At 42.3% G+C, this 24,867-nt stretch overlaps 1 protein-coding gene across 13 annotated transcripts in view; it reads right to left on the bottom strand.

The window, feature by feature from the left end:
- Positions 1–24,867, bottom strand: part of LTBP1 (latent transforming growth factor beta binding protein 1) — a 365,380-nt gene that overhangs the window by 57,308 nt on the left and 283,205 nt on the right. For 12 of the 13 annotated variants that reach the window (XM_036027834.1, XM_036027829.1, XM_036027828.1 and 9 more), the window contains 4 exons: positions 20,798–20,920; positions 18,486–18,608; positions 12,318–12,440; positions 7,109–7,234 (listed from right to left, as the gene is read on the bottom strand). In XM_036027834.1, the coding sequence (XP_035883727.1) occupies positions 7,109–7,234; positions 12,318–12,440; positions 18,486–18,608; positions 20,798–20,920 (495 nt within the window). The remainder of the gene's footprint in view (positions 1–7,108; positions 7,235–12,317; positions 12,441–18,485; positions 18,609–20,797; positions 20,921–24,867) is intronic. The other variant, XM_036027833.1, reaches the window with a different exon arrangement.

The raw sequence follows: 24,867 nt of genomic DNA, 5'->3' as shown, positions 1-24,867 counted from the left end.
TGACTTTAAATAAATTTTGGGCTTAAAATGAGATAAAATGCAGTAATTCATTTATATCCAGACCTGGATTTAGAACTAGCAGACAGTTTAATTCACAAATGCTTCTTTTATCTGACAGTGTGTTGTGTATTTTGTAAGCACTGATCAAATAAAAACAGAGAGATGTTAAAGGCTCCCTCCTTTTAAGTGCCCAAGTATTAAAGAAACAACTGGCAGTAACAATGGTACCAGTATTGAGAAGTGCTAAAACTGTAACAGCAATTCATAGTCACTGAGCACATTTTACGAGCCAAGGTCCACTCATACATGCCAACACACATCGGAATATTTAATTCTCACTACAACTCCATGTAGGTATTCTTATTACCCTCAATATGCACAGAGGGAACTGAGGCAGAAGGTTTAGTCATTTACCCAAGCATAGAAGAGATGAAGTAAGAGTTCAAGCCCATGTACTGAGACTCCACAGCCTAATTTCTTAAACACTGCTGAAGCCAATAATTATGCAGGGTGTGCCTTAAAGAAGTCAGTCTTCCAAAAATAGGAAAGGCTTCCCAAAAGTGCTCAACACACTCAATTTGGAGTCATCGTCTTCTGTGATTCCTGAGAGTCCAGAATGAGTTACTACAAACCATCTCTTCATCCCTTCATTCATTCACCAAATACTTCTTCTGTCCTAATCATTCTCAATGGCACACAGGTGTAAACAAAACAGGTTACGATTCCTGTCTCATCAGCCTTGGAGACTAGCAGGGAGGGGTCTGACAATAAACAATACAGAAGAAGAAGATGTAGAACTAGGGGGTTCAAGTAAATGTGAGAAAGGGTGGTCAGAAAAGGGTTCCCTGAGAAAGTGACATGTGAATAGAGACCTACAGCAGATGTGAGGTGACAACTGGTGCAATTATTAGTACAATAAACTTCCTTATTTTAAGCTGTCTATTGCAGCTAAAGCATACCGATAAATACTTCACCTACCTATAGGTCTGCAGCAAAGATTGAGGAGAAAACGGGTACAATGCAGCTAGCATAGTGCCTGGTTTATAACAAGACCTCTGGGACTGCTGGATATTATTATGATTGCTCTTGTTTTAATGCAATCGTGAAATCAGATACAGGAAGTATCTGCATCCACTCATGGAGAGTCCAAGACAACCACAAAATATTCTATCAGTTAGATGCTCAACAAGTAACAAATTCTGGAATCCATATATCAAGCACCGCAATTTAGGTCTGAATATAAAATTACTACTCACAACAACCTTCCATGACCTGTCAAGTGCTTGTGTTGTTGACGACATCAAAACATTCACCGAAATAGATGCAGGAAGCCAGCTGCCCCAGACCTGAGCTGGGTGGCAGTGGAAAATGTGAGGGGTGGCTTGCTCATTCACAGACTTCACTCTCTGGAAGTTTCACATCTACTTTCTGGCTCCTGGCTCCAAGGAACGTGTTTACTTCTCTTTCTATGAACAGATGATTTTCCATAGCTCTGGGGTTTTTAAAGGTCAGCAGTGATAAAAGGCTTAGGAAGAGCTCTTGAATTTCTTTTTTTTTTTTTTTTTTTGCTACTAGTAAGAATTTCTTTATACAAATGTTGCTATACAGAAGACAATCATGCAATGCATGGAAAATATGTATTCCAGGTCCAAAAGCAGCGTATTCCAGCAAAATTTCCTCAGCTCACTCCCTGATGATTTAAACATCCATCTTCACTCCTAGTGCTGTAGAAGCGCATTCACGGGAGGAATGAGGCTAAGGAACAGTAGCCTTTACGGTGGGGAGCCCCTTCCCTCTCCTACCTGGAACGGTGCATGACCCTTTTTCTTTTCACACATGGGAGCAAAAGAATCCTATTGTTAAGCTACATTCCCTTTCTTCACAAAAGTCATAAACACTCAGGCTGTATTCTCCTGCTCGAGTTTTCCGTTTCTGACCTCCAAACTGCTAAACACCGTAAAACTCCATGGGCCCCGCGGCCAGATGTAATACGGTGCTGTCTCGGGGTACTTCAGTGTCCTGCTTGGCTAAAGCACGTTCAGGAATACTTTCTCTTTGGCGACAAATACAGAGCCCCATCTCAGGGACACGAAGCCGCCGGCTGCCTCGGAGCGCAGGCGACAGTAGTCTTAGGCTCTCAACACAGTAGAAAAGGTACTGAAACATCTGAAAACAAAACCACGCTTGCTCCCGATTTGTTTTTGTTTCTTTGATCTGGCAAAGGTTGCCTTTACCGTGTTTTCTGGTTTCCAGTGAACACAAAACCAGCCTGAGAGTTGGAACCCAGCTTCTCTGAGTCTGTCCGGTAAGACCACTGTTCCCAGTGAACGTCAAGAAGCTAGCCGCCCTAACCATGTGCGTTTGGTATACTTGCCATACTTTTGAGTGAATGAACAAACAAGTGGTTTGTAGTAGATATCTGAAAAGGTTACGAGCTTAGTGCTCTTATCTGTTTAACAACAGGACTTGATTTTGGGAGTACTTTGGGATTCCAAGGGTGGACATTAGTCGTCCCCTTCCAATCCTCAGTTCTCAGTTTTTGAACCGATTATTAGAATAGTTTTGAAAGTGGGAGCAAATGCTTCCGATCGTGCAGTCTGTCTGGGACATTATTTTGAAAAATGAGAAGTAAACAATATTCAGGGGAGGAAAAATAAAGGAATAGAATACAGAAATAAAATGAATGGTTTCGATTTTTCTCTTCTGATGAAAAATGGGTAATTCCAGAAATGTCTGATTTTTATAGATGAGATTGGGTGTGTTCAGGGTGGTATGGTCCTGTAGACCAGAAATGTCTGATTCTTAAAAAAAAAAAAAAAACGAAAAGAAAACAGACTATTTTTAAGAGCAGTTTTTGGTTCACAGTGCAATTTAACAGAAAATTCTCATATTCCCCTGGCTCCCCCAAGCCCTGCCCTCTCCCCAGCCTCCCCCACTATGGACATTGGAAAGCACAGCTGTGCATTTGTTACAAATGATGAACCAGCACTGACACATCATTACCACCCGGGGTCCACAGCTGACCTTAGGGTTTGCGCTTCTTATTCCATCTGGACAACACACTTCCTATTGGCATCAGGAAGAAAGCCCTGAGCAGACACTCGCATACCCTCTTTGTGTTTACTGACAGGCTGTTACCACTTAGCCAGCGGACAACCAGTTTGAAAAAGGCTCCATTTGTTTCTCAGACAAAAACTTCAATATTTCTCTCATAAACCTGCATTAGTGAAGCAGAGTGGCCAATTCTGCCCCCTGCTGTTAGTATCACACCAGCTTCCCATTCCTTACTTACCCCAGCCCTCGGGGGCCCTTACTCTGCTCCACTTTTTTTCCCCCATAGGGTTTATCACTTTATAGCATATTAGACGGTTGACTTATTAGTACCTTGCTTCCAAGAAAGCAGGGCTTTTTGGTTCACTGATAGCTCCAATACCTAGAATAGTGACTGGCACATAGTATAACACTTAATAATTATATGTCAAACGAAGGAATGAATGAATGAATGAATGAAGATGCTCTCTAAAGGACAGGGCTTTAGGGAGTGATTTTGTCATCATTTGGTGGCCTATGTAGCCAGAACCACCAAAGGCTCTGTAAGCCACTCTTGCTCTGCCTTGTTGGGCTTTTCCGAGGTCCCTGCTAGACCAGTGTGGTCATTCTAGTGTGTGAACAGGCTGGAAAGCACGCTGGGACCTGGAGAGGCCCCCAGTTCCACTACCTGTCGTACAAGCTCTCACTCGACCTGGGACGCCCACCTGGGAGAGCTCTGGCTGAGAGCAGCCGGCAAAGAGGCACGTGAATGGAGTGATGCAGTCAGACACCAGGAGGCATCGCTCCGTGGGGTCAGGGGACCGATGTGGTGACACTTAGGAATCTGCCACACGTTTCCTTCGTCTCCTCCACTCACACACATTCTGCTGATGATGAAGAAACCAAACCCTGAGTCACCTTACATGGGATAATAAATACTTTTCACTTGAATTAAACTGCCACAATAAAAAAATGAGATAAACTAGAAGAGCAAAAGAATTGTGATTTTCCACAAAGCAAATGCGTGAGATAAATTGGGGTGTAAAACTGTGAGCTGAGCAAAAGAAGTAAAAAGTTTTCTTTGCTTTTCTACAGAAGATAAAAGCTCCGGCCAGAGGACACAAAAAAGGCGGCGGGAGCAAGGGAGCCACAGTTACGAGGAGAAAGGAAAGGGCACAGCGAGGAGGAGGCCGTCGATCAAAGGGTCCCGTTTCTCTGCACTTTTGTGACATTCACGTGTGGGACTTGAGAAAAAAAAAATCTGTGCATTATATTATTTATGGTGCTTATTTATATCCATAAAGTATAACTATGTTATACTATCTAAATACAAATACATCGTTTTCTCTATGTTCTGTTTACTTATTTATCCCCAACTCCCCTCCTTCAGTGTAGGCTCCATGTGGATGGAACTGTGTGTGTTTTGTCCCCTGAACAGTAACAGTGGGGGCACAAAACAGGCCCGCTGTATATGTTTGCTGAGTGAAAGAGTAAGTGAGACAATAGATGCCACCGTACTCCAGCTGAACGTCAGATAACGCCACTGTTCTTTACAGCGTGTGGGAGAAGCAAGGCGCTTCTCCTCCCTCTCCTGTGAGGTGTTCCCCGAGCACCACGAACAGCAGGGAGAGGAAGGAGCCGGCAGTGCTGTTTTTACTCCTTCCTGTACAACCTCCCATGCTACTTGGTACTTGAGATGGTTCAGGTCGACAGAGTCTGCTTCCTCATGGGTGGGATTCATTTAGTCCTGCTTGGAGCTGGGTGCGCCAGCCCTAGCCTCGGCGTGGCTTCAGTTGCTTTGCCAGACGTTCAGGTGCTGGTGAACTGGCACAAATAAGAGTGCTAGACACTCTCTCAATGTCACCTCGAGTACAGTAAGTCTTCACTTGATATCATCAATATGTTCCGCAATGCAGAGTGAAACAGTATATAACAAAACCAATTTACTATAGGCTGATCAACATAGTGAACAGGAGTTAAGTTCCTATGGCACCCATCAACGTTATAACAAAACAACGTTACTCAAGGACCTGCTGTCCTGCTGTTCTCTGTACCTGTGCTCCACAGGTAACTCCCGATCACATGGACTGGCTTCATCCTACACCCCAGCAAGGGCGGAGTCAGCACATACTGCTACTGCCACAAGTTTCAGTCCAGGAAAAGGAAATTTAGGCCGGTTTAATATATTGGATTAAGCCCAAAATAAATGAAAGCTTTGCAGAGCTTATTGTAGAAAGAGAATAAGATGCCTAATAATTAGGATGATTTGTAGTTACACTGCCATATAGCCACACAATATTCTAAATTACCTATCTATCACTTGTAAAATTGTCCAGGTTCTGGAGTAAAAAAAAAAAAAAACTGGACCAAGTGTCAGAGAATGTATACTAAGGTACAGTAATTTACAAAGCACTGGATATTTTCTAAAAACTCGTTTTTAAGTTCAAGTCTCTGACAAGTAAATGCCCAACAAAATTAGAACTGCAACTACATTAGAGTGAATACAGAACTCTCGAGTTGCAGAAATCCGTATGAAAAAGGACACAGAATTACAGAAAAATTACTAAGTCCAAAAGAAAAAATAAATATGAATACACTTATATTGGTATATTCTCCTGGAATGACAGTCTTGGCAAGTGAGCACGTGAGGTGTCTTTTGTTTGAACGTAGTTGTTTCATGGCACAACCACTGGCAGTTGGAACGTGAACCATTTTGCAGTGAAGGGCCACCTGGGCCGCCGTGACGTAGCGCTAACTCAAGAAGCAAACCTGCATCTTTCCGGAATGCGGGGGGTGGGGGGCGCAATATGCGTTCTGCCATTAGGCTTCCTCAGTGATTCGGACACCGTGATCTCTCCAGAAGAGTGTACGCGTCCACACACTGTCTCTCTTACGAGCCCTGGTCCTGGACCTATAAAACTAACCTATTCGAACCACAGAGACGTGGCGTCCTTGTAAATCTCTCACGGCCACCTTTTTATGGTGTCTTTGCTCCATTTCCCAACTTTTGATCGCTTCCAAAGCCCTCAAAACCGGCTTACTCAAACCGCACCCTGCACCATCTCTCTTTAACTGGACGCCAAATCTGGCATCAGTGTTTTTTGTCTGCTCAGCAGGAGAGCAATTTCAACAATGTCTTGCTTTTCATAAGATCAGTTTATTCCTCCCAATATGGTAATTAGTTTCAGATGCACTGGGTCTCTGTTCCTCGGCCTGGTTCCACTGTGGTATGAGCAGGGAGAGCAGAGACTTCCTGCCGCACTCTTTCTTAGAGCGAAGAATGCGGGTTCTTTCACAGCCCCCGCACGGAACCTTCACAATCTACTTCTGTAAAACACAGCTGGGTTTTCACACCCTAGGTTATCAAAGAGGTGAACTGAAATTATGCTTATGGGAATCTTCTCAGTGTGCTTTTTAAAAGATTCAGATGTATTATTCCTCAATTTATCAAAGTGTAACACCATTAAGAACACAAACTTTACGAACCTAACCAGTGCCGTATCCCTGCAAACGCACAGAGGTCGCAGACGGGAAGCCAACAGTGTTATCTTAACGTAATTAGCCTTTAGGGGATAATGAATACTGACAGGTAGGAAAATACACTGGCTTATAGCTAAGGATATGAGGGGACTAACTCTGGAAAATCTCTGCTGACAAGGGTGCAGGGAAATCAGGCAAGACATTATTTTTATAAACAGAATGATGGAGATGATCTATATGAAGCATAATCAGAACAGGCAAGGCTCCACTTACACCCGGGAGGTTGCCACGGGTTTCCTGTGGGTCTCCCACGTGCACCTAAATCATCACCTCCTGCGCATGCTGGCTCATTAATTCAGTACCAGTAGTGAAAGCATCTGTGAGTACTTTCAACATCTTACTCTCAAGGTATCCTATTTGTAAATCTCAGGAACCATGAGCTATGATTTCCGGTAGGAGTCACCTTGATGTACACATGCTTCGAGGTCTCCAACTGTGACTATCTCTTCGTGTCTTAGGGCCTTTGCCTGTTTTACAGAAAGCAACGTCCTCGCCGCTTTATCACGCAGTAACAATAGGATTTCATGGTTTATCTTACCTTCACATGTACGGCCACTTACAGAGATTGTGAAACCCTGTTCGCAGACACAGTGAAAAGAACCATCTGTGTTTAGACACTCTCCATGAGGACCACAGAGCCCAGGCTGCTCACATTCATTAATATCTGGAATTAAAAAGAGAGTTCCAAACACATGAAAAAAAATCTGTTTTTTTCTTCCCTGTAATACCAGATGTACAGTAATCTATTACAAAATGGTCAGACACATATTTTGTGAGACAGGCACACCATTTGTACAAATTCCAGAGCATCATAAGACTGGTGGACTGTCATGAAACTCTTCGGGTTGAATCATACAAAATAGCCAATGTTCAGCCGTGTTCAACCTACCAAACAGAAACAGTTTCATAGGTGCAACACGACGCTCCCCTTACTTGAGACTTGAGGAATAGTCTCATGGAATCAAGAACTCCTCCGTGAGAAAGCTGTGCCCGCTCTCCCACTGCCATGCATACAACTCTGCTGTAGCCCGCACACCTTGTAACATCTTTGCCTATCCATCCCCAGGATGGGAACTTCTCAAGGGCAAGGCTGGGTATGTCTGACTTATAGCATTTGGTTCATAAACGGTGCCTCACAAATGTCTCCTGACTATACACATGAAATAGGCTCTAATCTTTATTTCATTAAAAATGGATAAAAGAAACAAAATACAAGAAAAAAGAAGGCCATGTTGACCAGGAAGTTCCTATTATTTGCACAGCTTTGCAATGATGGGTGAATGAGGGTCAGCAGCTTAGCTGCAGTGCCTAGCACACAATGGAGGGTCAAAGAGCAGTAGCTGCTATTGTTACGACTTACGAGCAAATCCTGCTCTAGTTAAACTTGTGCTGACCACCTGTGCTCTGCCTGTCCTCAGTGAAGAGTGCTGATGCTCCCTGTGGCCAGAGTGATGATGCACTCTGGAACATGATAAAGGCGGGAAGGGTTGGGGTAAGTACGCTGTTCTTTCAAGCCAGTTCTAATTATGCTGGCTAACAGCGCCCAAGTTGACAACATAAGGAATCTTGGAGAACAGTTCATTTATTCATGTTGGTACTAACACATGGAACTATTTACACTGTGCTTTAATTGTTATTTTACTCATCCGTGTCCATCACTACACTGATTGCTTTTTGATGAGAACTGAATATTTTAAGTCTGAGTCCCCAGCTTCTAGTACAGCCCATGAATACTGTATTATGTCTGTCCAGCACACAATTTCACAGTTATGTTCATACCCTACTAATTGAACAGAGATTAACTAGTTCTCTTGATTAAGGTGGGGGGCATAAAAACTATCACAGGTCCTTGAGACATGGAGGGAACTCATCCTACTAAGGCCATTTTCCTATTTTCCCAAGTGTCTTAGACCCTCCTTTATCTCTTACTAAAGAGGTCTTCAATATAGCCTCTTAGGAGGAATCCATCTTTGATTTAATGAAAAATGTCTACTGAATGCCTCCTATGAGAAGGTGGAATAGGATGGGGCCCTTGATGTTATGAAACTCGCAATATAACAGGGGAGGCAGGAACAGGCATGAAGAACTTCAAAGCTAAGAGGCCTTCGTAGTGACCTCTAGAACATGCTTAGCCGCCAACTCTGCTCCTTCTCGAGAAAGTCGTCCCTTTCCCTGCATCCAGGATCTCCCAGGCACTTCTTTTTGACGTGTTGATCTCGCTGTGCAACGGGAATTCTGGCAATGATTGTTCCAGCTCTCTGTATTAATCCTGAAATCTTTACCCTTCCACATGCCATATGATTCAGACTAATTGGCTTATCCATTGCTAAATCAAAATAAGAAACCAAGCAGGAATTACTCATTTTCTTAAAAATCCTTCCATTCTTGTTATTGCCACTAATTTTAAAATATTTCAAGGAAGAGGAATGAATCATTTCCTACTTAACTATTTCTCAATATGATTTCACACTAAAAAAATTCTCCACTTTTTAATAAAAATCTCTGATAGCCTCTATGTTTGCTCTCTACTGATAATATCTTAGATTGGTCATGCTTTTTGAACTCTGACCTTCTTTTAGCCTTAGTGCCATTCTTCCTTTCTAAGCTGCTGCCTAGAGTGACCTCTACCTGGGCAAAAAGGTGCCAAAAAGTTCCACTGGTCTAGAGATCAAGCTCAAGGCCTATATCCATCTTGCGAATCCCTAGAGGTTGTTTAAGACCACCTCCTTATTTTATCCAGTGCCTCAATGTGGCCTATTAAAAGCTGCCTGCTTTGCAACTTCTCACAGGGAATAATGCGCATAAAGTTCTTGCTTCGAGAGAAGTCACTGATTAACAAATAATTGTATAAAAAGTTTGATGACAGGAACTGAAAAATGAATTCCCAGACTTTTTTCCAGGAAAGCGCTAAGAAAGAACAACACGAATATCTGGAATCGGAGAAACATATGCATTCAATTTGGGTTGTACTTATTGAGGCATTTCTAAACTCTGCTGCTAGCAGCTCAGCTGAAAGCCAGACTGTATTTACGTTGGGTTTCTTTCATGGGTCTGAGATTCCACAGAAATTCACTATTTGGCGTGTGTAAGTCAAAATGTGAAACTGAAGTGCGTTCTCAATCTCAAATGTACGCTGCCACATTCCTACAGAGATGATTAACATGGAATTTCCATGCTGTCTGTATATCATCATTAACTTTGCTGGGGGAAGAGACTCTCAGGTACACTTCCATTTGAAAGTGCCTTACTGATAGGGAACTTTCTTCGCATTATTGGGTAAGGTTTAAAGTTCCTGCCTACCACACATTGTTATTCAAACACGCCCCGTGGTTATTAGCATTGTCGCCAATTATATTTTCAGCATGTTAAACAAACTCAGAATTCAACACCAATCTACACAATGGTGACACATGGCCAAGGGATTAGATAGAAACAGGCGACTACAAATTGCCTCCAGAAACACAGCAAGAAAAGATGATTCAAAACAAAGTCAGTGCACTCGCCATCATAACCAGCCTCTGATAAGAGACAGTGGACGACAGAGCATATTCACAGATGATATTATTTAAAAGGTATTAAAACCTGCTTCAGGATTATGTTTCACCCATTTGGATTTATATTTTTTAAAAGCAGACATGTTCATGTATTCTGGGAAACAGGGATCACCAAAAAGACACAGAAAGAAGCCCACTTCATAAATAGTTAAACATAATTTGTTTGGAATAGTCATGTATTGAATCACAAACAAATTAATGTACTGAGAAAAGATAGTAGTGCAATTAATAAATCAGATGGCTAAATTACTTCCTTATGATTTAGCTCTAGATGTTTAACAATAAAATTGACAATATCAAATCATGGTCCAGTTATGCTAGGACTTGGCTTGCCTCTGTTCGGTCAAAAAAATTGTGACGAGAGATATTAGAAAAGAAACTATTATTTTTTAGTCAAGAAAACCAAATTTGTATTCAAAACAGGTTTCAGATTGGTTTTTGTTTGTTTAAAGGCATTTCTTGGCACTTTTATATAAATCAAGATTCATTTTGTAAAGATGTAAAAGTCTAAAATGGATATTCTCACATAAATTTGTAATTTGAATGTTCCTTTTCAACTGCACTAAATCCAAGTACATTTAAATTCTGCTTTGTAAATACTGAAAAACTCACCTTATTAAATCATGATGGCAAATAAATGATATTGAATGAGGTATACAGCAGTGTATTTAAATCTTGGGATCAGTAAGGAAATTAATTTCGGAAGACCTTGAGGCAAAGGCCCGTGTCTTTGGTATCTCAGAGACACGCGGCTGGGCGTGGATAAAGATATGGACATAGGTGATAATATTATTCCAGTACCACATTTTAAAGAGCAGACACCATCTTCCCTTTCAAGAATACTATAATTTGGGACATGTGAGAAGGGATATAGTTTATGAAAATGCAGTATAAAAAAAAAAGGTGTACCTGCCCAGTAGCAGTGCATAAAAAGTAACTTCAACAATCCTTTATTTAAGTGTTACTTGGGGGTACACAACAGAGTTCCATAATGGTAGAGGAACAATAAGAAAAAATAATATTTATCTAAGAACCAGAAATATGTATCTGTAAAGGTATATGAAAGTGTGGGTTTTCAGTGGCATGGATTTATTAAAACTAATAAATACAGGGAAACTTTTGGGGCAGCCAGGTACAGCTAACAATTTTGGGACACAGGATCTGCACAACTGGATTTTTCAGTCCCAGCATCAATAACAACTCAGCGTGTTACACTGGGAAAAACAACTAAATCTCACATCTTCTTTCTTTCGGCTAGAAATGCGATAAAAACTGGTATGGAGATGGAGGGAACTGTAGTGAAAAAAGATATTGGGTTCAAAGCGCTATCACTTATTTGGGAGAAGCATGCTAATTAACTTGTCTGAGCCTCAGTTATTTATGTACAAAATGAATGAAAGCAAATCTACCTCAAATTGTATAAGAATGGAAGGCGGTACCCACAGTGTTCAGCAGATGCTAGGTGTTCAGTTAAAGCTGAGTTGTCATCAGTGCTGTGTTCTTATCAGCACCATGTGTCCACTGTACTGTTGTTTGCAAGAGTAAATGTGATAGCACTTTGAAAAAATATCAGATCTCGTTCTTCATAATTTTGATGGAATTATGGACATTTTTTAGGAAGAGAAACAGCTGGACACTCAGTAAAACAGGGATACGGAAAAACAAAGAAAAAATATCAGCTATGGCACAAGTGAAGTGTGCCCATGAAGGATATCAAAAAGCTAGAAATATAATTCAGCATGAAGTACCAGGGGTGGCCCACGAAAGAAACAACAAGTGCAGGCAGGTGATCTCTGTTACCGCACAGCACGCAAAGCGAGGACGCAGTTCTAAAGCACACGAGTCCCAGTTGGTAACAAGATGCCACGCAAAGGAGGATTTCCTGTACTCGGTGCAAGCCCAAGAAAGACCCTTTGCTTTACTGACTTATTTGGTTTTGACCCTGGAGGCAGCCCACTCCTTGGTAGACTGGGATTTATTTTTTTATTATTGTACTTTTTCCATTACCGTTTAGTCCCCTTAAACCTCCCTTCCTGCCCCCACTCCACCGCCATCACCACACTGAAAGATTTTTTAAAAATACAAATTGGCAAAGCTCATTCACACATAAAGCAGGTGGCAAAAACACAGGTCACCAGGAAGCACCGAGAACTGGAGAACCGTGGGAAGGGGGACAGCGAGGGAGAGTAGTACCTTGACACTCTTTGTTGTCGTTCAGCTGGAACCCGTCCGGACACGTGCAATCGTAGGACCCTTTGGTGTTAACGCAGCCTCCTCCCTGGCACACGCTCTTGTCTTCCAAGCATTCATTAACATCTACAAATCAATTTCCAAAATTGAAAAGATTAAGTAAACTCTACCTTAATGAGGTATTTCTCCTTACCTTTACACAAAACTCACATACGGTACCGTAAATGAGCATTTTTTACATTACTCGTAACACGTGATTTGAAATGCGTGATGCTTTTTAACTTTTAGAGTTTTTTTTTAAAAAATGAAACATTTTGAAAGAATTTTAACTTTGAACAATACATACATAATCTGAAATTTGAACATCAAATGAAATTAATTGGAAGAGGAAAAGTCAAAATTCTGTAACAAAGAATAATTTACTTGGCTATGTCCTCGGTGATGATAGAGAATAAAAATCCTTCTAAAGAGTATCTTGAGTATCTGTTTATACAAGGTCCTGTATTATGCATTATAGGAAAAAGTTAAAAGTATTTGGCATGGTCCCTGCCCCTCAAGAGAAATGATTGTTCAAAAAAAAATTGTATTAATAAATACATGCAGTATTAAATTGTTTTAGAAGTCCAAAGCAATTTAACATTAAGCCTGTCAAAAATATAATTATTTGTCAGAAAAATAGTACCAACTTCACATGTCACATAAATTTAGAAAGGAGATACTGTAAAGGTCAAAGAAGGCTTCATGGTCACGAACGGGATTTACTCGGAAGCTCGTCAGTGGGACAGAAGGTGGAGGAGGGGGAGGAAGAAGGGCTTTTAGCAGAAAGAGACTCAGCAAGATCAAAGCGTCACTAAAGTCACTAACTCAGCAGCTGTCACAAACAGGTTTGATGTTGCCTGGATTTTTTAATATATATATTCAAAGCACATGCACGACTAAAAATGGTTTATGTAACCAGTAATGAGTTTTTGACTGTAAGCACGTGAGACAATTAATGACCCCCTCCCTGCGTGATCGCCGGGCAGACCTTCCCGGAGAGCTGTTTAGTGCCATGTTTACTCCTAGTCAGAGCTCGTTATTCCTAACACACTCCATGGGTCCTTCCTCTTTTGTCTGCAGAGGATTTAAATTATTAGCAGTGAAGAAAGCTAAGGAACCAAACCTCCTTTGTTTTCTCACAATTTGGCATACTATGACATTTCCCGCAAATGGCCATGATGGCTATGAAAATACATGAGAAGCTCCAGGTGGGAGTAAATATGGAGACCGCCGAGGTCCAGTTCTCCATGCCGTCTGGTCTGAAATATGGAGGCGCCAATTAGATTTTCATCTTAGAACCCAATCGACCAGTTAACTGGCTTCCGTACCATTCATGGGGAAAATAAAGGAGAAATAACCACCTTACAATTTCATTCTATCAAAATAAAAACAAGTTATTATGGTATTCACCCAGATTTAAAATGTTTCTGAATACTGGTCCTAAAACATAAAAAACAAATTCTGATGTGACTCTGTCACCAATTGCGTGGGTTATTATTTTTAATGTGTTTTCCAAGTTCATCGAAGTACAATTTACATACAATAAATGCACCTAATTTTAAGAGTCCGTTTCAATGAGTTTGACAAATGTAGACACATCCGTGTGACCATGATCACACTCAAGACGCAGGCATTTATGTATCGATTTCTATCTGTTCAGATCTACCGCTGGATTGTTAAGTCATTGCAAATGCAATCACTTCCTAAGGAATTGGTGAGATTTCCTTGTAAGGATGTCATTCTGCAGTGCCAAATGTAAAGCTTGGTGGTGTTTTCTTTTGACTCTTTTTCCAGGCTGACCTTAACCTCTCCATTCCTATTAACCCGATGCCTTGGGTGTTATAATTGCCATGAAAGAGACAGTGAAGGAACCATTACATATCAGAGAGACAGATAAAAACATGGAGGATTAAACATCTTCTATGAACTTTGAACATACCAACAAATGTTTTATTCAAATCTCTGGTATAAGCAAGACTTCTAAAAATGGAACCAAAGTTAATTAAGAATAGGTGTTTAGAGATATAAATTCTGTAAGACTAATTCTTCAACTCCAGCGGTCTGCTAATTTCATGATTTTGAATAGTGATTGTACCAACTGGGAATAAATTCTAATCTATAGTTTATGAATCTTTGCTTAAAACGTAATAAATAAATAAAATGGACAACCATTAACTACAACAAAAAGGTACAGGCATTTCCATCACCCAAAAGGCTTCCTTGTGCCCCTTTTCTGTTTGGCTACCGCTGCTCAGCACAGTGTTTGTGAGATTCATCCAAACTGTTGTACCGCGAGCTTGCTCCTCTTTCCCGCCAAGTTGCATTCCACTGTGTGAATGACCTCCGATTCGCTTACCCCTTCCCCTTTTGGTGAGTATTTGGATTGTTGACATTTTGGCTGTTATGAATGAAGTTTCTCTACACACCCATGGGGAAGTCTGTGTGTGACCACGTGCTTTCATTTGCCCTGCGAACCCCTAGGGGTAGAACGGCTGGGGGACGCAGTGGGTTCGACTTCTACAGAAGCTGTTTTCTAAAGGGCTGCACCACTCTACAACCCCACCAGCAGGGCGGGAAAGTTCCCACGGCCCACATTTAATTATAATAACTCCACGGCTATTCTAGTGCGTGTTAAATAGATGGTCTTTTTTATTATTATTATGATTTACCTTTCTTTCTTTATTTGCTCTGTAGGAAACTGAGATAATGAACTAAGAAAAGGAATACTTGATTATTAGAATTATGTAAAAAAACCTCAATTCTAAAAAATCAAGGAGAATCCTGAGAATATGAATTTTAGCAAAAATATCCATTACCTAGACTTTTGCCTCACAACAGCTTTGCTGACACTACTTTAAAATAACTTGGTTTTCACTCATTTTTCCAAAATCTAAGAGAAATAATGTATGTGAGGAAAAAAAGTCATTAAGTATTTATCAATAATTGTATAGACTTTAAAACAGTGCATTATGTTGGAGTCTGGTTTAGTTAAAAAAAATTTTTGCAAGACCTCTATCTTTAAATACAAAACAAATTAGCAAACAAAGTAGGCTGAACACTAAGAGCCCGGCCTGGGACCGTCCTGTGCGGCCACCTAGGGCGGTGTGAAAGACAGATTCCTTCCAGGAGTTGGGCAGCAGGCTTTAAGGAAGGCAGCAGCCGATCCTGGTCGTCCCTCCACTGAGAGTGAGTCTGTCACAGTTACCCATGACCTCTGCTGGGCTGGATCCTGCAGGTAACCTTTGGTTCACATTTGACACAGTTCATCACCCCCCAACCCTTGAAATACTCTCTTCTCTAAGACTCTGCTTTTCCTCCTTTCCTACTTGCCACTTTTCCCAGTCCCTCTGCTCACTCCCACCCGTCTCCTCACTTCTCAGAGCTGCAGGACCCAGCACCCAGTCTCTGGACCTCTTCTGTTTTCTAGCCACACTCAGTTGCCTTGGTGACTTCTTCCAATGTCACGGCTTTAAATACTGTCTATTTGCTGATGACTCCCAGCCCAGAACTCACTGCTGAATTCCAAATGCACTGGTCCAATTGCATCTCAGCTATCTTGCTTTGAATACCCATCATAGGCACCATAAATTTAAATGGCCCATGTTGAGTTCTTAATCTCTTCCGCAAAGCCTGCTCCTGGGGAACCTTGCACCTGCTGTTCCTTTGAACAAAACGCTCTTCCCATAAATAATCCAATATCGTCATCTCAGGGAAGCCTCTGCTTGCCTCCTCATTTAAAACCACTCCCACGGCACTCCCTGTGTACATCTCCCTTTTGTTTTTCTCCACCACATTGATTGCCACTTAATAAACTACCTATTTTCCTTACTCATCAAGCTCATTGTTATCTCCCTCACTAGAATGTAAGCTCTACAAGGGCAGGAGCTTTTGTCTGTTTGGTGTATTACTATTGCTAAATGTCCCGTGCTTACAATAAGTATTGGTTGAACAAATGTAAAAACTGAACGATTCTGACAAGGAAAGAAATACTATCACCTCTTCCCACCTTTGTTGATTTGGTCCACAAAGAAATGGCCAAGAGACAGGGCCACAGGAAGTCGGAGTAAATCAGAAATCTTTTTCTCAGGCTTTCCAAGGGCAGGAAGCAACCGCAGTGAGGGGCGGGGAAGGTGCTACAACAGGCATGGAATTAGGGGCTGTGCCTGGAAGGGGGACAAGTCAGAGGCACAGGCTGTGAAGGTGGAGCTGCCCGGACCCCTGAGAACCAGGACGACTGGCGTAACCCCATGATCTTAGACAAAGTGGCTGCTGAGAGGAGTCAGTTGCGCCCAGAAACAAATGCAACACTTGGGCTTCTGACTCGCCGTGAAAGGCCAGCAGGACTGCAGGGTAACTGTCAGAAAACAACGTCTTCGCCAGGATTGCTAGAGAAAAACTACACATGTAAATATAAAAGCCGACAAGAAAGAGGGCTCTTCTTCCCACAGCTGTGAGAGGCATGTGGACCATCACGGCTCAGTTAATTACAGCTAAATACACTGGGGAGGGTCGGGAATTAGCAGGCCGAAGTGCTAATGTAGTTTCAAAGGGAGCTCTGACTTAGGTGGATGGACTCCAGTCCTATTTATATCCTAGAACAGTAGGGAAATTAGCCCTGACTTCAGGAAAAACAGCTGATAATATATTCCAAAAGAAGTTTTCTCATGGAACATAACAGTCTTTTATAAACATATATAGTAACAATGATGAGCGAGTTGGCTAAACAGTTTTTGTTTGCCTTTTCATGCAACGGATGTTTTTAGGCTGCCAATCTTGGACTTCTGAAAGGTGGTTACATGTTATAACAGCCAAAACAGATGAACGTGCCCTTGGATGAGAACCCGTTGCCCCAAGCTGAATCAATGGCTCGGTCAACGTCTCGGCCCGGCCAGGGCTGGGGCAGAACACCTCCGGGGCCTGAGCATGTGCCCTGCCACCGACAGACCCGACAACAGGCTCTCCTGACACGGGCCCCCCGCCACAGCAAGGCCGCCTCTCTCCCTTTGGAACAGCCCCGTGTTGGATCGTGAACGTGCAGCCATGGGTTGCAGAGTTCCCCAAACGTGACCTTCCCCACAATCGAATTTCATTATATCGCCTTATCATTTGTTTGACCATTTGCCTATTTTTCAATAGGCATGCTCATTACAACTGTCCACCGGTACTATCAGGTGTTTACCCCCTCAGGATAAAATCCTAGAAGATGATTTACTGATTGAACAATATTGGACATTTTAAGGCCCCTGAAAATGCCCAAAGTGCCCTCCGGAGGGGCCGTGACTGCTTGGGCCATGCTCTCTGGGCAGTGGGGCAGGAGGCCGTGAAGTACAAGACAGTGGATCTTTCCTGACCAATGAGGCTGGGAGGAGGGGAAAGTACCTCAGGACATTGAAATGCCGGCCATAAACCCATCCACTGAAAAGCTCATCCACTGCTCTCAGGCGTGGGGTCCAGATCCCCACTCGGAGACTCTCACGCACCATGTGGGGCTCTGACCTGCCACATTCACATCTTACAACGGACAGGGTCTGGAGGCAGCAGGTGGGCTGGGTGAAAACCGCTACTTGGATGGATATAAAAGTCAGACAGAAGTCACACGCAACGACGGGTGGGTGGCAGCCTGGTTCAGCAGCCTGGAGTACTTGGGAGCTATTCTGAACCACGCGGACAGTGAAAGTGGTTAACAACTGCATGATGACGTACCCATGGGGTATCCTTTAGAAATATTTTATGCAAAAAGCTCAAACTTGAACTAATGTTTGGCTCTCAGAAACATTCCAGTTATTTGCAAAATTAACTTGGGTTTATTCACTCGGATCTTTGGATGCTAGTCCTGCATAAATTAGGTTACAATTCAGAACTCCACACCCCAGGCTGCTAACCATCCACAGCTGAGAAAGGTTATACTGGTCCTCTTCTCCTTTAGTTGCCACAGCTCTTCTAAAAAACATCTCCAAGCAGTGCAGAGGAAACCTGGATTCCACTCCCTTCTCCACATTATTTGTGTGACCATGGGGAAATTCTTTGCAGGGACCTAATGCCCTCGGCTGTGAAGTCAATAGGCTGGGCTCAAGGGCAGAGGCTGGGCTAACACCCAGATCTCTGGATTCTGAAATCAGGAGCAAAGCTCACCTTCACAGTGGTCCCCGAGGGCGGATGCCCGGTAACCCTGGTCACAGACGCAGCGGAAGGAGCCCTCCGTGTTCCTGCACTGCCCGTTGGTGCAGAGGTGCTGGTGCTGGCACTCGTCGATGTCTGGGAGCAAGAGAGGAAACGGGAGCTGCAGAAGCGATGCTTTCAAAACACTTCTGATCATTCATGCACAGGACGTTTATAAACTCTCCGGTTTGTAATTAACTTAGATTGGATTTTTCATTCTGGGAATTACACTACGCTCCAGTAAAAACTCATTAATCCCCGAGTAGGGAAAAATCCAGATGAATTTAAAGATTTAATCGATGTGTTAAGAGCTTGTACACAGTCATCCCACTGTCCACGGGTGGGGGGCAGATATTTTGCTGGAATCTATAAGCCTCCAGTAAATGCCTTAGATTTCTTTTAGAGGTTCGATTTTGACACTCCGTAACAGTCTAAAGGGCTGCACATTACAACCCACTGCCTTTACTGTGAATACAGTTTTATTGGAAAATAGCACCACTGATTCCTTCACTATCTGACCCCTGATTGGAAGCCTCATGCCACGTACATCATTTCTTTCTCATGATTCACCCGTCAGCCACCAGATCACCAAGCATCCGGTTCCCTGCCTCTCAATCACAATGACTTTCCCTAACGGCCTTCCCTCCTCTCAGCCCAGCGGGCGTGTACATCGCCAATGATCTCTCCTCCTTGACCCACATACCCATGGCTCAGGGATTATTGGTTCCGTAACCACAGTCCTGAGCTCAGGCTCACACCCATTCCTGCCTCATATCCACACATAGAAGGCACAATAATATACTGCCCATGTGCAAGTAGATTCATCTTTATTATTACATTTTAATTATTCATCATGGATCTAATCTTCTTCGTTAAATTTTAAGATACCTGAGAGCAGGGACTACGTCTCCCACAGCCTTCATTTTTCTTAGAAGAGCTAGTGTTTTAAATTAGCAGACATTCAGTTCACGGTAGACTTCGATCGTAACAGTTGAGTATGTTTATCGACTCCTGGCAATGTGATTCTATGAGTTAACGCAAACAGCGGTTTCCACCAGGACCCGACACCACTGCGCTCCCCCACTCGGATTAACGACGTCCTTTTGGTCATCACAGCATTTCCCGCCTAATGCTGGTTTGCCCTGTTGACGGTCTGGTGGGTAGTTCTGTGTGTATCTGACTTTTCTTTGGTAGTGATGTCACAGTCTCTTCCAAAGAAAGGATCTGGACTGTTATTGCCTTCTTCCATTATGGGTAGATCTCTGCTCATTTGTACTTTTCTCTGCATGGGAGGTGTCGGACAAATGCTTAGCTAACTGAGGCCAGGAATCATAAAAGTGTAAAACTTTGAGAGGGACTCATAGAATCCAGAACCAATCACTGTATCTATCTGTGTGTGTGAGTGTGCCGGTGTGTGCTCTAACATTCTCCATTTTTAGACTAGGTATTGTCAAGACTTCCTCCAAAGGGATACTTGGGAAAGTTACAATAACACTGGTAGATGCTTTTGTAGTACCACCATACATACATTGTGCCTCTTATAACACCATCGTTACTCATTAAGTATTCAAAGATGACATATAAACATGAATATGATTTGTTTCCTTATAATAAAACTGAACTTGTACAGCATGTGTTCTGTTCTTAAATATATGACATTTCAAAAACTCCAGATACTTGTGCTGGTCGCAGATGATAATGTAACAACTTGAGGCATGTAATTATTGGGAAGTGATTTTGTATTTGCTTCAATTACAATTTTTTAAGTCTAAGGTCAAACCCAGTGAGGTTGAAAATCCTCACTACCACCTGTAGGAACAGGGCATGTTTCACAAACTTTATCCCTGAGTAGAAATGGGGCACTATCTCAGTCTTGTTGAATAGTCTTCTTTAGTGATACTTCTTTAAAAAGGGAAAAATTTTATAAAGCTGAATATACATACAAGCTAAGGTCATTAACATTCTACAGCATACAGCAGGGTGATATAATGACCTTCTAATTGCAGGAATCCTAGCGTGTAAAACTTTCAAATGAATTTAATACAATGGATTTTCTGTAGTGAGGAATTACAGAGCGAGGTAATTTTTTCTTACTAATATTAATGGTCAGCTACTGATCACTAATGACATATTTCTCAAATGTAAAACATTTTCCATCCTGTCTTTATTGACCTTCCAGCCACCTATATACTTCCCCAGGGATGCATTCAGTTTCCCGAGTGCACGTTTTTCAGGCCAGGTGTCTTACTCTACAATCTCAGTAGTTCCCGTCGCCACTCTCCTACCTTCACACTGGTCCTTCGCAGCGGACAGCTGGTAGCCCTGCCCACAGGTGCACCTGAAGGAGCCCTCGGTGTTCTTGCACTGCCCATTTATGCACAGGTTCCCTTGCTGGCATTCATCGATATCTGCACACACAAAGGATGGCGATTGTTTTACATTAGGTCCCGTCAGATGATGCAGTTAGTTCAGCTCTGAGACTGTAAACCAATTGACTGACCTCAAGGCGTTCTAATTCAAGGTTGGCCCTTTAAGGCACAGTCCACAAAAACAAAAAATTCTGTAAATCAAAAAACAAATGGGAACAACCCAAGAGAATGTAATGTTCTCCACAGTGCATTCTGGGATTATTATTACAAAAATGATAGAACTTCCTATATGAGATACCATAAATTTTAGTATGACTTAGCCCGCTCATGTTCCTCATACCAACATAGTAGTTGAACTGCAGAATGGGAATAGTTACAAATAGACAATAAATTTATGAACAAGTTAAAGCTACTTTTAAAACAACATCAAGCCCTTTGCCATCTCTCCCATGCTTCGGCTACAGCAGCAACGCAATGTAAAATATTTTAGAGTTGAAAATAGAAGACAGAACCTCCAGTGCAAAATAATGACAATGGGCAGTTTGTAGACCTGCAGAATTTCGTGAAACAAAGCGGAATGCAAACTCTACCAGGAACTTTCAAAACAAAACCATACTGTAGGCAGTAATCACGAGAAGTAAACATTCCTACTGTACGTAGAAGCTGAAAGAGGGTAAGAACAAACACTTGTGTGAAAAGACACTGACCTTACTTTGAAAGAAACAAGGAAAGCCAAGTGGAATGATGGAATCATGTTGACAGCTGCTTGAATGTCAAAGAGAAAGCGGTGGGAGTTTTTTGAATGCCTTGATTAAACATGAAGTTATTGACTGAGAAAGAATACAACTCTTTGCAAGTGTTCTAGGAGATGCTACGTATACCATTCACACAAATGGAGAGAGCACTGGCCTCATCGATAACTTGAGAACACTTGTAGCAGAAGTAGAGCTGGTTTTCTAAATGGCTCTGTTTGGCCATTAGGTTGTTCTGCTCTAATCAGATCAATCAGTCTTGAACAGAAGAAAACCACACCAGCCCTTTGTGCTCAGAGGGGGAGAAAGGAGCCCTCATCTAGAAAGAGCAGAATTTGTTTTAAGGAAACCAGCTCCTAGCAATCAATGTCTGACTATTGTTTTCTTCCAAAAATGTCATATTTAAAATGCATATAAAAGTTTTCCCTGGGAGAACTCGATTGGCTGTACAGTCCTTCCCCTTATGCATTAGTGACAATTACTTGTTTCCTGAGCAAAGTTGCATCTCGGAACCACTAGGGATGCATTAACCTTTTGAATTTTATCCTGATATAAGCCAGGTCTCAACCAATGCTTCTGAAAAAAATAAATTCACATAAACTAATTGAAGTTCAGGAATCTGTTTCTTATTCGTTTAATTTTACATAGAAATGAGTTTACTAGAAACTTCTGTTTCACTGATTGTGTTATTGGCCCTTTCCGTTTATTTATAAGTAAGTCCTGGCTGCCAACTACTGACTACCAAAAGGGAAATTAAAGAAGCAAGCTGAACTTTGTTTTAAGAATTATTGTATACCTTTCCAACACTCCAAGTCTATTAGCTCTAGGAGTGGTCGACAGCAAAGAACATCTCACACCATAATTTCTTTCAGCACATTCTAAAAAATACTCAAGATCTCTCAGTTCGAGAACTTAAGACCCGCAACAGCTCGTGTAGCTGGGTGATCTCACGTAATGCCTGACAACACTGTTAGTGCCTCGGGCTCCTTTTGACTTTCTCAAAGAAGATGACAAGTTAAGCATTCCCATGTGCAGATCAGACCCTCCACTCCAAGTCTGTCAGGGTAAGCCAGACATCTTCCATGCGTTCTTCATTTACATTGGGAAGACGGTCAGAAGTAATTCATTATAAGTAATGACATACACATTTGGAATAACTTGGGGCAACCCAGTTATCTTGAAGAAGGTGATCTTGGAGTCTTTACAATAACCAAGGGGGAATAGAGGCAGTTGAATTCTATAGATAAAAAAGGCATTTTTCTTTTCGGATGAGGGACAAAATTCCTATGATAAAAGGAAGCTCTCCAATAAAAAGGCATGCAGGACAAATGTCCTCTCTCTTTTGTGCCAAGAGATGGAAAGAAAATATTATTCTCTGTGAAAGGGAACTGAGAGACTTTTTACACTGTGATAAGTCCACGTCAGAGTTAAAATAGAGACCACCTCTAGTTATTTACAAATTTAAGAAATACAGTGCTAAAATGTGCAGATGCAAGGAGATACACAGAGACAGATACAAAAAGATACAAAGAAATGAAGAGAAATAAATTAATGCATTAGGTAATGTATTTAAAACTTGATAAAGGTTGCTGGTACACTTAGTGAGGTGAAGACAAAGTCAGTATGTAGGACCATCAAGAAGATGAGATTAGCAGAGTTGCTGGAATGTTGGAAAAGGGGGAGATTTATGATCTAGCAGGATTCTGACATCTGGACGCTGATGTGGTTGAGGAAAGATAATGACATAATTAAAGAAAAAGGATGTTATGTAATTTATTATTGTAAAAAGGGAGGGCTGTGATTGGCGAGTAAGGAAAACTGGAGCACACCATAGGTTTCTGAAGGAGAAGCTGGGGATGTCACCGGACAGTGTGCCAGACCGTGATGGAAAGGCACCAGGAGACGTGGAGTGGAGGGCAAGGTTAAGTGGCAAGGGGGGCAGCAGCCCTTTCCCACCGCCAAGCTTTGACACGTGCTGTTTTCTCTGCCTGCTAATTTTTTCTTTCCTTCATGTTCAATATGTTAGGACCAACTTCAAATGGCAACACGTTTGTGAAGTTATCACAGAAGCACGCAAGCAGAACTAGTCACATGCCGTTGGGCTTTCACAGAACTTTGTAGTACTCGCCTCCGCACAACTCGGCAGATAACACCACCAACGACAATGTGTCCTGCTCTGCCCCTGCACTGCCTCATCCTGCATGTATCACCTCTGTTCCTGTATTCTCATGTGTAATGCTCACACCAGCCCAGCAGGCAGCATTGCTGTTGCCTTTTTTTTGCAGATGAGCAAGTCAGGCTTAGTGAATTGAAAGAACTTATCCAAGCTCACACAGTTTCTCACAGTCCACGCTAGAATCTGATACGCTGCCTTTTCTGCCTTTTCAAACTAAAGTCCAGGTTGGATTTGGATTTCACCAGATTTTCCATTGGTGTCATCGTTCTGTTCCAGGATTCAATTCCAGGTACCACGCTGCAGGTGGGTGTCTCGTCTTCCCAGGCTGTCTTTCCTTCTGTTCCTCATCCTCTTATTTTTCCTTAGGATAGGGCCAGAATCCAGAAGAATGTCCCTAGTCTAATGCTTTTCTCAGGATTAGAAGGGAGTCACAGTCACAGGGATGAAGCACCCTCGTCCTCACAGTATCAGGGGTACATGACACTCGCATAACATCTCTTGGCACTTAAGTATCTACACTTGTCTGTTGCAGGTTTGCACCTCTTCCAAGGAGTTAAAGTTCTCTGAGGGATGATAGCCTGTGAGTGGCATCGGCAGTCAAACACAGTGCCTGGAACATGTCAGGCCCCTGACACACCGGAGCGGAAGAACAGGAAGGTGAAAAGAGGTTTCCCAGCAGCCCGGCAGAGTGCCACATGGACTATACAACATGAGTGTTCCTAGGGGTGGCAGTGACTGATGGCGTGAATCCTGGGTTTCAGGGAGGCCAATTAGAGAGGAGCAGCCCAGCTAGGACAGCAATGGCTGAGAATAGGAGAGTGGCAATGAATGAATCATTCATTCATCATCTGTTTACTCTGAGCATTATCCATGTGGAGTCCAATCCCAACATTTCAGAGATGATGTAGGATGTGAAAATCTGAGATCACTTATCCGAGGTTGCATGGCGAGCCCCTGGAGAACCGTGGTTCACATAGGAAATGAGCAGTGAGGAAGAAGATGGGTGTGCAAGGCAGGATAATTATGAGGAGGGGCTTGGGTCAAAATAAGCCCAGACT

The sequence above is a fragment of the Phyllostomus discolor genome, chromosome 6 (assembly GCF_004126475.2).
Source record: "Phyllostomus discolor isolate MPI-MPIP mPhyDis1 chromosome 6, mPhyDis1.pri.v3, whole genome shotgun sequence".
Lineage (NCBI taxonomy): Eukaryota > Metazoa > Chordata > Mammalia > Chiroptera > Phyllostomidae > Phyllostomus > Phyllostomus discolor.
The sequence above is the reverse complement of the archived record's forward strand: the minus strand, read 5'-3'. Positions and strand labels throughout refer to the sequence as shown.